We start from the raw sequence: 15,704 nt of genomic DNA on the forward strand, positions 1-15,704 counted from the left end.
TGTCTTCCATTGCGGTAGTAAAGTTTTTAATTAGGAAAGCTAATGAGATCGATTAGTCATTAGAAGTGACCTCTGCACGGCAGGGCGGAGAGGGCTGTGTGTGTGGGCCTGATAACGCGGCGCCCGGGCCTCGTTGGCAATAAAGGCGCGAAGGGTTTGATTTGAGTGAAATGTGCCACGGGGAATACATCATGCGGAGAAAAAAAATTACAACCCTGGGAGTCTGTAATGAAGGGAATTAAACCCACATCCTCTCTCAATAACATGATTATCTACACAAACCCTCCGCCAGCCCGGAGGAATGGCAGGCTGCTGGGGCTGCCTTCCCAGCCACGGGGTCTGGGCAGGGCCTGGGTGCCCGCGGCTCGGGGACGCCGCCTCCCGGCCTGGCTGCACAGGCCCTCCACCTCCGGAGCGGGACACCCCCGCTCCCTCCCGCCCCAGCTTCCTGGTCCCCGAGCGCCGGGTGTGACTTCAGGATCCTCACGTCCGTTGGCCGTGCAGGCACACTGCCCATCTCCCTCTGTGCCCTCGGCAGGAGTGCCCCGGACAGTCTTCCCGGGGTCACAGTCATGGGCACTTCCACTGCCTGTGTCCAGCACTGCCTGTCGGGGAGAGACGGGGAGCAGGAGTGGCCTGCAGGCCGCAGTGGGGGCAGGGCGTGGGTAGGTGTGCCCCCTCTCCCCTCCACCTCCACCTGGTGGAGGCCTGGCGGTTGCCAGTGTGAAGGAGTGGACACCAGCCGGCCTTTTAAGAGGAGGTCTGCCTTATGACTTTGTGCTTTCCTAGAAATGGTAATGGGGCACTAATAACTAAAATGCAGTAAGTTAAGCAAAAAATTGGCTTCACGATAGGTCTGCAATGTGCAGGAACGCATTCTACGTGCTGCTGCCTGTTAGGTTGAATGCAGAGCCTGGGCCTTTGGGCATGGGGTCTGGGGGCTTCCTGGAGGAGGTGGCAGGGTAGTGCATTCTGAAGAGGGGAGCAGAGCCGACTGGGCTCAGGGTTCCCTGTGCTCAGGAGGAGTGGGATGAGGGTGGTGAGGCAACCGTGCCCCCAAGCAGGAATCTGGCCACAGAGCCAGGGCTGCGTGGCGCCAGTGGGGGGGGGGCACCTCACATCCCAGAGCAGTGGGGAGTGGCTGCCCTGGGAGGCCCCTGCGCCGGGGTCAGGGGCTGTAGGCGTGTGTGCCATCCAGATGCGAGGGCTATGGGAGGAGGGAGGCTGTGGGCCTGGGGACTTCAAGGACGTCTGTTGGCTGGGACAAGGTGTTACTGGTCTTGTTTGGTCTACCCTCGCCCGCAAGACCTTGAACATTCGGTTCAGCAAATGTTTGTCTACTGATGCTGGCTGTGTGCTAGGCTCTCCCCTATGTCCCAAGAGTGCATGGGGTGGCCAGAGCAGAGGTCTGCGCACTGTGGCTGCTCAGCGAGACCAGGTGTCCCTGGTGGTTCTGTGTTGCCTTTGCTTTTGCTGAGCTTTTCCTTTTTCTCCGTGAGTTCCCAGAGCTGCTGCTTTTGGAGGGAGACAGAATGAAAGAGACACCGAGGCAGGGACAGAGACGAGTGGGGGAGGGGGACTGTCCCGTTGCTGGGGTGTCTGGCCCAGCCTCACCTGCATGTGTCATGGCTCCCTTTGGGGGGCAGCAGCTATATGGGAAGAGCTCTGCCCTGCCTCGTGCACTCTATGGGCCTCGAAGCCCCATGTCCAAGGGGCGTCCACACTCTCCTTGGTCTGGCAGCAGAGGCAGATCCTCTGGGGGCACTTGGGAGACTGTGAACCACGCTGTGTCCTGGCCTGGCCGTGTGGGTGCATGGGAACCCTGGCAGAAAGTGAGGGACACCTGCAGGAGGGGGTCTTCTGACATCTGGACCTGGAGGCAGGGTACCAGTCGTCAGGCAGTTACTTTGCCGTGTGGGGGCAGTGGTGCCTATAGGGTAGGCTCGTTCTGCTCGCTCCCAGCCAGCTGAGAGGGTACCGTGGGCTCCGGCAGGCTGGGAGCCTGGAGAGGTCTGTGGGCCACGGTGCCGATGTGGGGCCTGGCTGCGGGCGAGAGGTCTGTCGGGTCCAGGGCTCCCAGGGATGAATTCTAGATGCCGTCTGTAGATCCGTAAGGGCTCCTTGTGGGCTGGTGACAGGGAGGTTCGCAGTCTGGCTCGGGGTTTATGGGTGCTGGGACGGTGCCTCTTGGGGCCCAGGGGAGCAGACAGAGGTCGTGGTGCCCTGGCCTTGCTGTCAGAGGAGTGGAGTGGCTGCCACGGGGCACAGTTGCGGCGGGGGATCTGCAGGTTTGGGGCTGTCATGTGTCTGCCCTGTGCCCTCTCCTGGGCGGTCCTGGACCCTGGGCGCACTTCTTCCAAAGGGTCACGGTCCTGTTCTGGTGCTGATGCTCCAGCAGCGAGACCATGTGTGTTTTCCTGGTGGCCTCATGTGGCACACACGCCTGCCACCACGGCCCAGCTGCCTGCGGGGGGTGTTGCGGTCAGTTCCTGGTGTGGGTGTCTCTGTGGGTGGGAGTCCCGGGCTGGCGGCCTCCCTTCCCAGCCATGCTCCCGGGCGCTGGGTGGCCAGGTGGGATGGAGCCAGGCAGAGCCCGCAGGGTGCTGGGTCCCAGCGCGCGTCCCAGAGGGCAGCTTCCCGGAGAGGCTGCTGGCCGTGGCCTGGGTGGGAGCGGCTTCGGCGCCTGCGTCCGTGCTGCGTTCGCTTTAATTATCTGGGCAGTTAGAGCCGTAGATTATGAGAGCCGGGCAATTAGGTACATTCCTCGAAGCTGTGGAGAAATTGCCGGCTATCAAGTGGAGGGGAACTCGGGCAAAACAGATCCCTGGTAATTGCATGAAACATTCAGCAAGAAAAGAGCTGTGGCGTTCATCACCCCGCAAGGTGTTATGAAAACAGTGGTGATTAAATACATAAATCTCTGTGAGCATGGAGGGGTGCCCGGAGAGGGGGGTGAGCACTCTGGACCCCTGGCCTCCCGGACCAGCCTGCGGTGCACCGCCCCCCGCCCCTGGCCACCGCTCACAGGAAGCTCTAGGGGCTCTGGCCTGCCCGTGCTGCCGCTCCTTTCGGCTGGCCTGGGAGACTTGGCTGCTGCCTTCCCTGCCCCTGTCACTGCGGGGGCCTGGGCCCGGCTCTCCTGCAGCCCTGGGGATGCATGTGCACCTTGAGGGGAGGGCCTGCTCACCTCCTCTGACCTGCTCTGTGTGGGTTTTCTCCGCAGCGTCTGGTCCGCACGCCCTGCGGAGCCCTCCCGCCGGCAGAGAGATCAAGACCCGCTACCGCATTGTCAAGAAGACGCCGGCGTCTCCTCTCAGCGCCCCCCAGGCTCCCCTGGCCCTGCCCTCCTGGCGGGCACGGCGGCTCTCCCTGTCCAGGTAGGAGGCTCTCGTCCAGGCGGCCATGGGCCCGGGGCCTGCTGGGGCCCGAGCTTGCCGCGCAGAAGTGCTGGGCCCACAGTTTGCTGGCGGAGGAATGGGCTCGTTTATCTGTTCAGCGGTCTCTGTCCCGACATACGGCCGGCTCGTGTGGGCTGTGTGCACGAACGCGTGAGCCCCCCACCGTTGTCCGGAAGCTGCCAGCTGGTGGGCGATGACCGAGCGGACAGCCACCATCCAGACCGGCGAGGTCACGCCGAGCCGCACCTGGGCGTCCTTCACGGGGAGACTTCCGGTCAGAGTCTGGGCCCCGAGCAGCGCCGCGGAAGCGGGGAGCTGCAGTGCAGGGCCGGAGGTGAGGCTGTGGGCCCCTCCGTGCTGCCCCCGTGCGCAACAGCCTTGCTCTAGGCTGCTTCTGGCTGACCGCGTGCAGGCCCCCTTTTCTGGGCGCCCCAAGCCTGGAAACGAGAGGGCTCGTTGGGGCAGCAACATTACGGAACCAAAGCTGGGGGCTCTCTCTTGAGCCCGCTCAGCCTTGTGGCCTCAGGAGATACAGCGTGGGGAGCAGCTCCTCCTTCGGTGACAGGGTGACAGCGCTGGCGGGTGAGGGGAAACCAGGCAGGGGCAGGCCTCCCTCTGTCCTCTCACCCCCCAACCGGGAGCTTACTTCCTCGGGCAGCAGTGTGGGACTCCTCCTCCTGGCTTCCTCGGGCACGCTAGGGCACGTAACTTCTGGCTAGAGGCTGTGGGGCAGGGGATCGTTGTGCTCCGAGGGGCTGGACCACCTCCAGTCCTGGGCAGGGGCCGTCCCGCTACACTACTCTGAGCTTCCCCCTACCAGTGGCTGCCGCCGGGCTCTGCGGCTGTGAAGCCGGCCCACGGCTCGCGTCCTGGGCGACCAACCCACCCAGGCAGGCAGCAGCGCCCACCACCTCCTCCCTTCCCTTGAGGCTGCACTGAACTTGGCCCTGCTGCCAGTTTTTCTGGAGGCAAGATCTGCAAGTATATTTTAAATTAATTTTACTGCACTTTTTGTAATATTTTTGTTTTAAATAGATTTATAAGTATCTTGGGGGCTATTTCTACAAATTTATGAAGATAATTTTCACTCTCTCGATAAGGTTAAATTTACACCTGCTATTTCCATATTAATTCACAGTGCTAAGTGGGTCTAATTTTCTTCCGTTCTCCTATCTAGTGAGCATGGCCTTTCCTAATGCAATTTCCCCCTCACTAAATCACTGTGATCGGGAGTCATGATCGAGCTAAATTAACTTAAATTAATTTACTTAATAAGAGCCCCAGATCATCGTGAATGAGGTTCAGATTTATTGATTCCTGCTCGTGCCTCCCCTCCTGCAGTCCGCATTCTGGCCCCACATTGAGCCCCTGCGAGGCTCTGCCTCTCCCCGGGGGTGTGGCTGGGGGCTGAGGGTAGCTTCTGTCTCTGAGTGCCACCAAGGCCCCTGCTTTGGGCTCCGCTGGGCCAGTGCTGAGCTGGCTGGGCCCTGCAGGGATCACCGAGCAGAAACAGGAGCCAGGCCCCGGGGGGCGAGGGCTGATGGGTGAGTGAGGGGTGGCCGGGTGCGCCGCTGTGCAGTAGCCACCTCGCACAGCCGGAGTGTCAAGCCATTAGGTAGAGAACAGCCCGGTCAGCAGCAGGACGGGGAGTAGGCCTTCTCCCCAGTGTGGGAGCTGCAGAGCCGTGTGGGCAGGCCTGTGAGCTTGGACCTCGGGTCAGGTAGATGGGGTGGACTGTGTGTGCCCCAGGCCAGGCTGCGAATGGATGGGCACAGATCCAGCTGCCGGCCCTGCTCGGCCACTGTGCCCTGTAAGCTTCTCACCCTAGCGGAGACGGCGCTGGGCCGGCTGCCTTGCAGGGAGGGCCGTGGCTGTCTGGGTGCCCTGGCACAGGGGCCCACCTGGGGGTCTGGTGGGTGGGAACAGTTAGGGCGCCATCCTGGCTGGCTCCGTGCAGCCCTCCCCCAGGCCATGCTGGGGGCCACACGGCTCAGGTGCCGTAGCCCTGGCTTGTGCTGGGCGGCAACAGGCTCAGGCCAGGTCCCCAGGTGCTGTAGGCCTTCGAACCCGCCCTGTGCCGGCAGGCGTGGCTGAGCCCACCCTCCGGACGGCTGCACGTCAGCTCAGGCCGCGTGTGGAGGCTTCGTTTACTGGGGTCTCTGTCTGCCCTGACCATGTTGCCTCAGCGTCTCGGACACGGCCTGAGCTCAGAGCCCTGGGTTCCTGGGACACCAGGCCACTGGGCTTGGTGGGCTTGCCAGGCCTGCAGGCTGAGGGGGTGGCTGCTGAGGGCTGAGTGGCTCAGGGTCCCAAATGTGTCTGCCGGTGGACTGGGCTTCCTTTGCCCAAGGTCACCCGGACCCTGGGGGGCTGCGTTCTCAGCAGAGCGGCTGCTTGCCTGGTCGTGCTCTTGGCTGCACACACCTGGGCTTGGCCTGTCGAGGCAGCAGAAAAGGCCTGTCTTCAGGGCCGGCGGCCGGTGTGGGGCCCACCTTCCTGCCGCTTTCAGCTCCGTCAGCGGGCCCCACGGCCTTGTGTGGCCAACTGGCCTTGGCTATGGCCTTGACCTCTGCCTTGGGTCAGACCTTTTCCCTGGGCAGAAGGAGGGGTTGAGCTGGTGGTGGGGCCCCAGGCAGTGTGGGATCAGGGCTGTGGTGGTGAGAAAGCACGTAGCCAACCTGAGCCCACGGGCCATGAGCCCTCTTGGGGCCTCCTGCTCTGTACCCACCTCAGAGGAGAACACCCCTGGGGGTTGCGGCAGACAGGCCCCAGCAGTCCTAGAAGTTTCAGTCGGCATGTAGGGGCTGATCGACACAGGTGGAAGATAAGGCTGGTGACCCAGGAGCCAGGAGGGCCAGCGCTGGCCTCTGACCCCGCCCTCCTGCAGACACTCGCTGCCTCCCCGGGGAGCCTGCGGGGCGCCGGGGAGTAGCACAGGCTGTGTGACCTGGGGCAGGCAGGAGGGCCGGGGGCAGGGCTGTCGGCCCCGGGAAGCCAGGCATCCTGAGCACCACCCTGAAGCTACTGGCCAGCGGCCATGGCCAGTGCCTGTCCTCCTTGTTTTGAGGGATGACAGCGCTCATTGTGGTGGGGGTGACGGCACTCGGTCCTGCGCCCCCGGGGGCCTGGTGTTAGCATGACGGTGGAGACCACGGGCCGGTGCCAGGCTTGTCCCTGGAGGCTGGGTCCAGGATCCATGACTCCCTCTGCCAGTGGAGTTGGGGAAGAGCAGCCCTTCCTGGCGAGGACTCTTAGCTGCGTCGGGGGCGCTGTGTCTGCGGTGCCTGCCAGTCCCCCTCCCCCCTGGGCTGGCAGGCTCCTGGCCTCCGGCCACCGGGACGCGGGGATAGTGGCAGATGGCCCTGGAGGCTGTGGGCCACATCGGTTCGGGACCCGCAGGAGGCCGGGCTGGGCCCCTCAGACCTTGTACTGCCGGTGCCCAGAACCAGCCCCAGGGGGTGGGGTGCCCTGGAGGGTGGAAGTGGGTCCTGGAGCGCCCAGGGGGCTGAGGCTCACGCCGAGCGTGGGTTTCATGTTCTTGTTCTCAGATTTGCGGATTTGCCTGCGCCCTCAGCGGCGGCTCCCGGCGAGGTCATTAATCTGAACTGAAGCTGAAATGTGACTTATATCCCTAAAGTGCCTGTCGCTTTTTTTCTCTGACCAAATTCATTTGACGTGACAGCACGGAGCAGGCGGGAGCCGCTGCACTCACGCGGCCGAGGCTGGAGGCGGCGTGGACCCGGCTACAAATGGTGCTGTCAGCGCCGCACGGGCCGCCTCGCTCCGGGCTGTTTTATTTTTGTGTCTGTGCGGTAAATCTTAAGTAATCTCCGGCTGGTTTGACGAGCTTCGGGCTGCGATTTTGAAGGCTCTGGAATGCTTTTCCCAAGTGACGTCTCATTAAAGAGGAGTCGAGCCGGAGGAGGGGCTGTGTCCTCTGGGGGCCGGCTGTGGGGTCCCCGGTGCTCCCCTCATGCCCAGCCGTGGCCGCGCTCTGCCGTCCGCCTGCCCCGGGACCGGGCTGTCGGGCACAGCTCTGAGGCCGGCGTCTGGGGTCGGGGTGGCGGTGCCACGGGCTCCCGGCCCAGCTGCAGAGATCTGCGTTCTCCCCACCACCCCATGAGGCAGAGACAGCGCGCGAGCGTCGGCCCCGGTCCTGTGCCGGCGCGCCACCAAGCAGTCCGTCGTGGGCAGCCGTCCCATCGAGGGCCCCGTCCTCGCAGCCAGAGCCCTGAGCCCCTCCCACAGGCGCGCGTCCCGACGCCACCCCACTGTGGGGCTTGAGGTTTAATTCTTTCGGGGAATGCCTGCCCCTCCCCGCACCTACCCTGACCGGGCCCATGGACCTGGGGCTCCCACAGCCTCCCGACCTGCCCTGAAGGCTGTGGCAGTGAGAGGAGCTCTTAGCGAGTCCCCCCCAGGATGGGGCGCCCCCTCCACGTCCCGACCACACCTCAGGCCTGGCTCTGTCTGGCGAGGGTCCTGCTTGGTGGTATGCCCATGGGTCCCTCCCGCTCAGCCCAGGCCAGGACCTGTGATGGGGCTAACAGCCTGGGACAAGGCAGCGGGGCTCCCCCGCAGACAGAGGGGTGCCACCATCCCGTGCCGGGCCCACTTGGCCCACAGTGCTCCCCTCCAGCTGGAGGCAGGCACCTCCGTGGGGCGGTCAGGGCTGGGAAGGGTGCACAGGGCCACAGGACGCCCGGCGGGGTGGCTGCGGTCGGTGTGGGCCGAGCTGCGGGGGCCTTTCGCGGGGACCTGGGGAGGGAGCCCAGAACATTTTGCTCAGAGGGCAGAGGCCGCCCAAAGGGTGGTGTTGAAATTGGGCCCTGAGCCCTGCTGCTGGGCCAGTGGGGGTGTGGGGTGCATTGGGGGGCTGCGGCCCTTCTGCCTGGCAAACCCCTTTCCCAGGCTGCGACTGCTGTGTTCAGGCCCAGGGCATGTGCTGTGGCCAACCTTGGTCTTGACCTTGCCGGCGTGTTCCTGGGGGTGCCTGCCTGCCTGCCCTCTGATGTGCAGCCTGGGAAGCCTTCACCATGCCCGGCTCCCCCAGCTGCCCCGTGAGGGCAGCCTCTGTCCCAGCAGCCTGAGAAGGGTGCCAGGCCAGGCACGGCTCCCACTGTCCGCGAACGTGCTGAGAGACCGTGGCCCAGGCAGCAGGACTTGGAGTTGGTTCTGTCACAAGTAGAAGTGTCCCCATCAAGGGAAGAGAGCTGTCCGGCTGCTTTCCCACAGGAGCCAGCTGGGGTATGGGTGTGGGACGCCATTCCAGTCGTGGCCTGCTCTGTGCCACGCGCCGTCAGGGCAGTCCTGCTTGTCTGTCAGATGCAGGGAAGGCCCGGCCTGGCCCTGCCCTGCTGGGTATGCCTGTGGGAGGGACAGCGTTTTTCCAGAGGGCAAGAGCAGCTCGGGAGGAGCCCCTAGTGTGTGCCGCGGGGACTGCTCGCTGCCCCGCACGGGCTCTCCTTGCTGGACTCAGGTGTGGGTATGTGCCTGCTTGTCCTGCCTAGGCTGCGTGTGCCTGGCCCCCAGGAATGGCCTGTTCCCTGGGCGCTGGGCAGGCACTGCAGCCCACTCTTCGGCTCGACGGTGCCTGAAGAGCCCTCGGGCGCCTGGTCCTCTCCCCCCAGGGAGGAGAGTGTGGGGGCGTCACCGTCCCGTCTGGGGCTCCCTGACCGGGACGGCTAGGCCTGTGGGGGGGGGACCCCCACTCGTCTCCGTGTCCACGGTCCCCTCAGAGGGCAGCAGGGCGAGCGAGGGGAGGGCCACCCACTGGATGTAGACCATGTAGGTGGCTTGTCAGTGTCTGGGCCAGGGGCACTCGGTGCAAAGGGGAGCCTGACCACACCAACAGGGGCTTCTAGGCCGCGAATGCGGTGGGAAGATGGCCTTGGACCCAGGCCAGACTTGGGGCTGGTTTGAGTCCCGGCTCTTAACTGGATCGTACTTGAGTCGCCTCCCTCCCTGGTTCCTGGCGGAACGGGGTCGGGGGGCCCAGGCCGGCCTCCAGTCCGAGGTCTGTGGAGGCTGCCCCGGGTCAGGTTGCCACCTGTCCGGAAGCTGTGGCCCGGTGGGGGATAGACCCTGAGCAGGCAGTGGCAGAATGTCCCTGGGATGTGGCTACCTGGGATGTGTGCGTGTCGCCCAGGCCTGGCCGCAGGTAACCAGAGGTGGCGGGCTCTCCGCTGGCAGAGGACACGGCGCCCCCGCGTGAAGCCTGAGCCGGAGGCCGGGCAGGTTCAAGGGCAGCGACTTGACTGGGCCTCAGGCGGTAGGCCTAACCGTATCCCGGAGCCCATTGGGCGGCCTCGACTCGGCAGGGCTGGGCAGGCAGCGGGTGACCGTGGCTCTGCTCCTGCCCTGGGGCGTCTGGCCACCCAGGACTGCTGGCCCTGGTGCGGCATGTGTTGCCGGCGCGTGTCTCCGGCCAGCCTGGTGGGCAGTTGTGGCCTGGCTGCTGCCTGCCTGAGGCAGATGTGCTCTGGGGCTGGCGTCCAGGTTACTTTCTTGCATTTCGTTTTTTTCAGTAACTTCATTTCGCTGTATTTTTGTACGTAGAGAAGAGTCGCAGAACGTGTGTCCTCGCCACAGTTCCCGGAGGACATAGGCTTTGCCGCATCTGCCGTCATTCTCTCCCTTCGTGGACAGCCGTCCGTGTAGGAGCTGGAGACTCGGTGCTCCTTGACTGGCCACGGAGGTGCGTCCCCAGCTTGGGGAGGGCCGCCTGGGGGCAGGGCGGCCCCCCCGGCATTTGGGCGTCGTGTCTTGTCAGAGTCCTGGCGTCTGGTCCTCGCCTGGCTCCGTCTTTCCTGACCCTGATGGTTCGGAGAGCGGGGGCCGGGTGCTTCCTGCAGCGTCCCGGGCTTGGAGGCCACCATGAGCGCGAGGAGGCTCCGATGCGCCTGCAACAGGAATGTCGCCGCAGCGCTGGGCGGCCCTCCGTGTGGCTCTGGGCCTGGCCTCCTGCTGGTGGCCGGACGCCCACTCGAGGTGCCAGCAGAGAGGCCTGTCGACCCAGCGCAGAGCGTCACGCTCCTGCTTCGCCCGCACCTTCCAGACCCTTCGTGATTTCTGCCCTTGTCCCCTTTTGTACCTGCTGGAGGGTGTCCTGCCAGGAATCCTGTCCCTTCTCTCCCAGTCCCGCACCTGCTCGTGGATCTGTTCCTAACAGTGTGGACTCCAGATTCCTATGCTGAGACCCGACAGTCTGTAATCGCTTCTCATAGCGATTCACTTTGACCCTCAGTTTGTCCCATGTGGCCTGTGGAAGCCCCTTTGAGGAGCCTGGGTCCTTGCCATGTGGCCCCCCGTGGCTTCCAGGCTCACCAGGAACGCTCCCTCCCCCAGCCTGGGGCTGGCCACCTGCCTGCAGAACCCGGCTCCTGGTAGCGCAGGGGCTCTCGGTGGCTCACGGCCCCCCACTGCGAGGGTGTTGTGGCTCTGGGGGCACCGGGGTGCGTGGAAGGGGAGTCTTGGCGGGAGGACCCTCTTGAGTCCGAGTCTGCACACACTGCCTTCTGGGCGGGCTCTGGCGCGTGTGCTCACACCGCCGGTCCAGCCCAGTGCCGGGGCTCCCTCCTGCTTCCCTGGCGGCCTGCTTGGGGCTCTTAGGCGATGGGGTCACCTGCTCCCGGCGTCACCTGCTCCCTTATTCTCAGGATGTGCACTCGCTAGAGCTCCCCGTTTGTTTACAGGTCTTTTTTTAGCTAAAATTTACATCCAGTGAGATGCAGGAATCCAAGTGTACGGAGCTTAGACTTTTGACCAATGACGCGCCTGTGTCGGTCGGACCCCGGTCAGGGACTCCTGCCACCCTGAGTGCCTTTGTGCTCTCCCTGTCGCCAACCCACATGCAGGATCCCAGGATGCCTGTTCTGCCCCGCTGCCCCGCGCGACCTGCTGGGCTGGAGCTGAGATCCTGCATCCCTCCGCCACCCTCCCCGCCCCGGTTCTGGCCCATGGCCCCCACGCGCCACGAGTGCCAGGACTTCACTTTTTTTTTTTTTTTTAAAGAATTTATTTATTTATTTGACAGAGATCACAGCAGGCAAAGAGGCAGGCAGAGAGACAGTAGGGGGAAGCAGTCTCCCCGCGGAGCAGAGAGCCTGATGCGGGGCTCCATCCCAGGACCCTGAGATCATGACCTGGACAGAAGGCAGAGGCTTAACCCGCTGAGCCACCCCCCAGACGCCCCCAGACTTCACTTTTGACTACCAATCATCTTCCTTGGTTAGTAGCTCTCCTGTCTTTGGACACGGGGAGGGGGGAGTCCTGCTGTGGAGAACGGGGGACGAAGGCTGTTGGCTCTTCCCGCCCGGCCCCACGGAGACCTGTGTCCTCATCCCGTGCGCGCCCAGCAGGGTCCCGCGGGGACACAGAAAAGTGCGCCATCCCACTTCTTCCCAGAGCGGAGGTGCTGTTTCTGTCCCCATGATGGTGCTTGGTGTTACAGTCTTTCTGATTTTCATATTTTCTGTGTGTGGGCACCTCCCGTGGTTCACTCTGCGTCTCCCTGAGGGGCCACGCAGGGAGCACTCATTCATAGACTTACTTAAGGCCACATGGGCTCGTTAGCCTGTTTTTAATTTGGTCTGTGCTTCGTTCTCAAGCTGCAGGAGCGCGGGGAACTCGCGTGGCCCTGCTTGGATGTGGTCTTGCTTCCCGTCCAGGAGTCTCTGGGGGGCTGGACCCTGTGGCTGCCCGCTGCCAGTCTCCACCCCTTGCTCAGAGGCCGAGTTCAGTAGGACAGTCCCCCTTCCCAGAGGACTCTCTCTTGGCTCTGGTCCCTGTCAGCACCGCAGCACCCCTGTCGCAGAAGTGCTCCCAGGACCCCTGTTGGCTGTGGTTTCCCTGGGGGACCCAGAGCTCCCCCGGGGAAAGCCTGGCCTTTCTAGGCGTCTGCGGTCCTGTGCAGGCAGGGGAGGCTCCTGCTCGATGCTTTCTGATGGGACGCATCTGCCGAACCCCCTCTTCCACCCCCACTCACATACGTCCCTTACCGGCCCAGGGCCCTGGCCTTTCCCTCCCCCGCGGGGACACCTCTCAGCTGTGGCCTGTCCTGTCCCATTGTAAGGTCAAGAAGTGAGAGCAGGGGGTGAGCCTGGGGGTGACAGGGCAGTTGCCGACTTGGAGCCGAGTCTCCTCTAGGCCTCCGTGCTGGGGGGCCCCAGGCAGGGTTCTGGGGGAGAGCTTGTGGGGGGTGACCCGGGCCCCGCCCGCTTCCCCGAGCACTGCTGAAGCAGGTCTCCTCCGGCAGGTTTTTTAGAATTTTATTTTATGAGAACAGGCGGTTACAGCTCCCCAAGTGCCGTAAAAGTTAATGTGATGGCCTCCCCGCGCCTCTGCTCATTTTTATAATTTTTTATTTTATGAAACAGGACAGGGAGCTTAGTGACTTATTACTATTCATTTCGTTTCAACGCAGTAAATATTGATTCAGTTGGGGGTTTTCAATTTAAACCACTCGGCGATTATATAAAATATTACCGGCCTCTGAAATTATGCTTACCGATCCCTTCGGCTGCTCATTAAGGAAGGAGTGCGGTTGTAGGTCCCTTTGCTTTCATCACTCTAATAAATGGGCTGAGGTGCGCTTCTGCTCGGGAGGTGCTGCGGAGTGTGCTGGCGGGGCCCTGACAGCAAGGATGCAACTCTTCATTTGGAAGTCGGTTCAAAGCACGCCTGCCTGATTTCTTTATTTCTGTGTCTGTTTGAAGCAAGCGGTCCTTTCAGCTGTCAGCAGCCCCATGGCAGCGGGGCTGAGCCCGTCCTCCTGAGGCCAGAACACCTGCCCGGGCTCCTTGGCAGAGTGTGGGGAGGGGCCGGGGCTCAGGTGGGAATGTAGGGCCTTGCCCCCTCGATGGAAGGTAAGGGAGGGGGACCAACCTGCCCCCAGCCCCGTCGACCATGATGCTTACTGTCAAAGACGCCTTGGGGCGCCTGGGGGGCTCAGTGGGTTAAGCCTCTGCCTTCGGCTCAGGTCATGATCTTGGGGTCCTGGGATCGAGCCCTGCATTGGGTTCTTTGCTTGTCGGGGAGCCTGCTTCCCTCTCTCTTTCTGCCTGCCTCTCTGCCTGCTTGTGATCTTTCTCTCTCTCTTTGTCAAATAAATAATATCTTAAAAAACAAAAACAAAAACAAAACGCCTCATCTCCCCCTGGGACCTCATGCCAAAGAGGCGGACCTTTTCTGGGCAGGGCTGGTAGTCGGCCCCTCGCTGGCCACACTGGCCTGGGACGCAGGATCCCGAGAAGGGAGGAGAGGCCCCGGGGTGCCGGGGTCTGGCTGGTACACAGGCTGGGACGGCCTTCCTGCCGTCTGCCCCATGGGGGTGGCCCAGGGCAGCCCTGTCTGGCCTCAGGACCCCAGCAGCAGACCAGCTGGTCCCTCTGGGTCCAGGGTCTCTTCACACGTGTGGTCCCTGTCCCCCCCAGTGTGGACACCTCTAGGGCGGCCCCATGAAATGGTGGAGGCCAGTGAGAGGGTCCAGAGTGCAGAGCCCCCAGGGGAGGCCGCGCTAGGCTGGGCCCCCACCGTGCTGCGTGGCCCTGTGCTCAGGCAGGGGGTGCACCTCAGCCACGCTCCCAACTGCTTCCTCCTTGGCTTTCCCAGGCGGGGGCTCGGGGAGGGGGGGCATTGGCCTCAGTGGAGGATGCTGGCATGGCGGGTGCCGGATGGGACTGAACTGCCATCTCCCTCTCAGTTTGAGCCTCTGGCCTGCCCTCCGGAGCGATCGCATGGCTCCTGTGACCATATGGTGTTTGTCACTATTTCCTCCCTGGCCATGGGGACTGCTGGCATCTGGCCCGACAGGCATCGTGGCCAGAGTATTTGGGGTGAGACCGTGTTTTCTGACGCGGTACCTGGGCTCTGTCTATGGATGTTGTGGGAAGGGAGGGGCTCCAGGACAGGCCTGATGCGGAGGCCCTTGTGGGAAGGGAGCGGGGCAGACGTCAGAACCCCTCCTCTTTGCTTCGTCTGGGGCTGGGATCTGCTGGGATCTCGGGCTGGTCACCTCCCTCTCTGGGCCCGTGGGGAGCTGGTCCCTGGTATCTGTGTCCCAGAGGCCATCCTGCTAGGTAGGTGGCTCTGCTGGGGCTAGAGCCCCAAGTGGGAAGGCCTGGGAAGGCCAATGTGCTGCGCTGTGAATCCCTTCTGGGAAGGTCTCTGGCCCGTACTGGCCTCATGTCTGTGGCTGTGTCTCTGACCCGCTCGCCTCCAACTGCTCTGTCTTCGGCCTGTGGCCTTCCTTTGTCACCGCTCCACGTGCCCGTGTCCCCTGTCCCCGCTCCGCGTGCCCGCGTCCCCTGTCCCCGCTCCGCGTGTCCGCATCTTCCCATTGCTGCTGCCTTTGTCCCTGTTTCTCCACGGACGAGTGTGTGTCTCGGTCCTGTTCCCGTCGCCTGGCGCTTTGTTTCTTGGTGTGGGTGCCGCACCCTGGTGCTGTGGGCACGCTGTGGGTTCTCGGAGCAGGGCTCCTTACTTGGTTGGGAAGCCAGGACAGGTGGGTACCCTGGGCTGTCCAGCCTCCATGCACGTGGCCTCGCGGTGGCCACGAGCCAGGTTCCAGCCCCTCTGGCAGCCTCCCTGCCTCCCCATCACCTGGCCAGCCCTGATGGACCTGCCTCTCCCCAGCCACATCCCTCCCATCCCTACCCTGTGAGGGCCTGGGCCATCTGACCCTGGACGGCTGTGCCGGCAAGCTCACTGCCGCTTGCCTGGGCCAGCCTGTCCCTCCTGCTCTAGTGCCCTGAGTCTTGATCCGTGTGACATGTGGATGGCTTCTTTGCCCTTTGTGAGTTGGCTCGAATGGCTGACGCCCGTGAAGCAGCTTTCAAACCAGCGCACGGGGGAAGCAAGGGGAAAGGGGTCAGGCTGACAGACGCCTCTTCCAGGCCTCACCTGTGGGTGCAGACCCCGGGGGGCAGGACCTTGTGAGATGCCACTGCCGCAGCACAGACCGTAAGCCTGGTGTGGCCTCCGGGGGCCGGTGGTAACAGTACAGTGGCTCTCAGAGTGGGAGACCCCTCGGCTGGGGCTGGTTCTCAGGAGAGAATGACAGCGCGTCCCGTTGGTTTGCTAGAGGAAGTTTCATTCTGGAAATAGCAGGATCTTTGGGAAGGAAGCCTCAGAAGGTCCTCTTAGGTCTGTCCCCGTGGAACCCCGGGAAGATCACCCTCAGGCCGTGCCTGAGCCCCCTGGCCACACGTGGCCAGCACCAAGGGCCCTCCTGTGACAGGACTGGTGATCCGTGATGTCCCTGGAGATGAGGGCAGGAGAAGCTGAAAACACTGCCTCTGACAGGAG

The 15,704-nt window shown here is 63.4% G+C and overlaps 1 protein-coding gene across 2 annotated transcripts in view; it reads left to right on the forward strand.

Moving 5' to 3' along the window:
* The window catches only part of ZC3H3 (zinc finger CCCH-type containing 3), a 79,457-nt gene that overhangs the window by 27,079 nt on the left and 36,674 nt on the right, over positions 1-15,704 (forward strand). For both annotated transcript variants that reach the window (XM_082720472.1, XM_082720471.1), the window contains exon 4: positions 3,224-3,377. In XM_082720472.1, coding sequence (XP_082576598.1) covers positions 3,224-3,377 — 154 coding nt within the window. The remainder of the gene's footprint in view (positions 1-3,223; positions 3,378-15,704) is intronic.

Source organism: Mustela nivalis (genome assembly GCF_964662115.1).
Source record: "Mustela nivalis genome assembly, chromosome: 2".
Lineage (NCBI taxonomy): Eukaryota > Metazoa > Chordata > Mammalia > Carnivora > Mustelidae > Mustela > Mustela nivalis.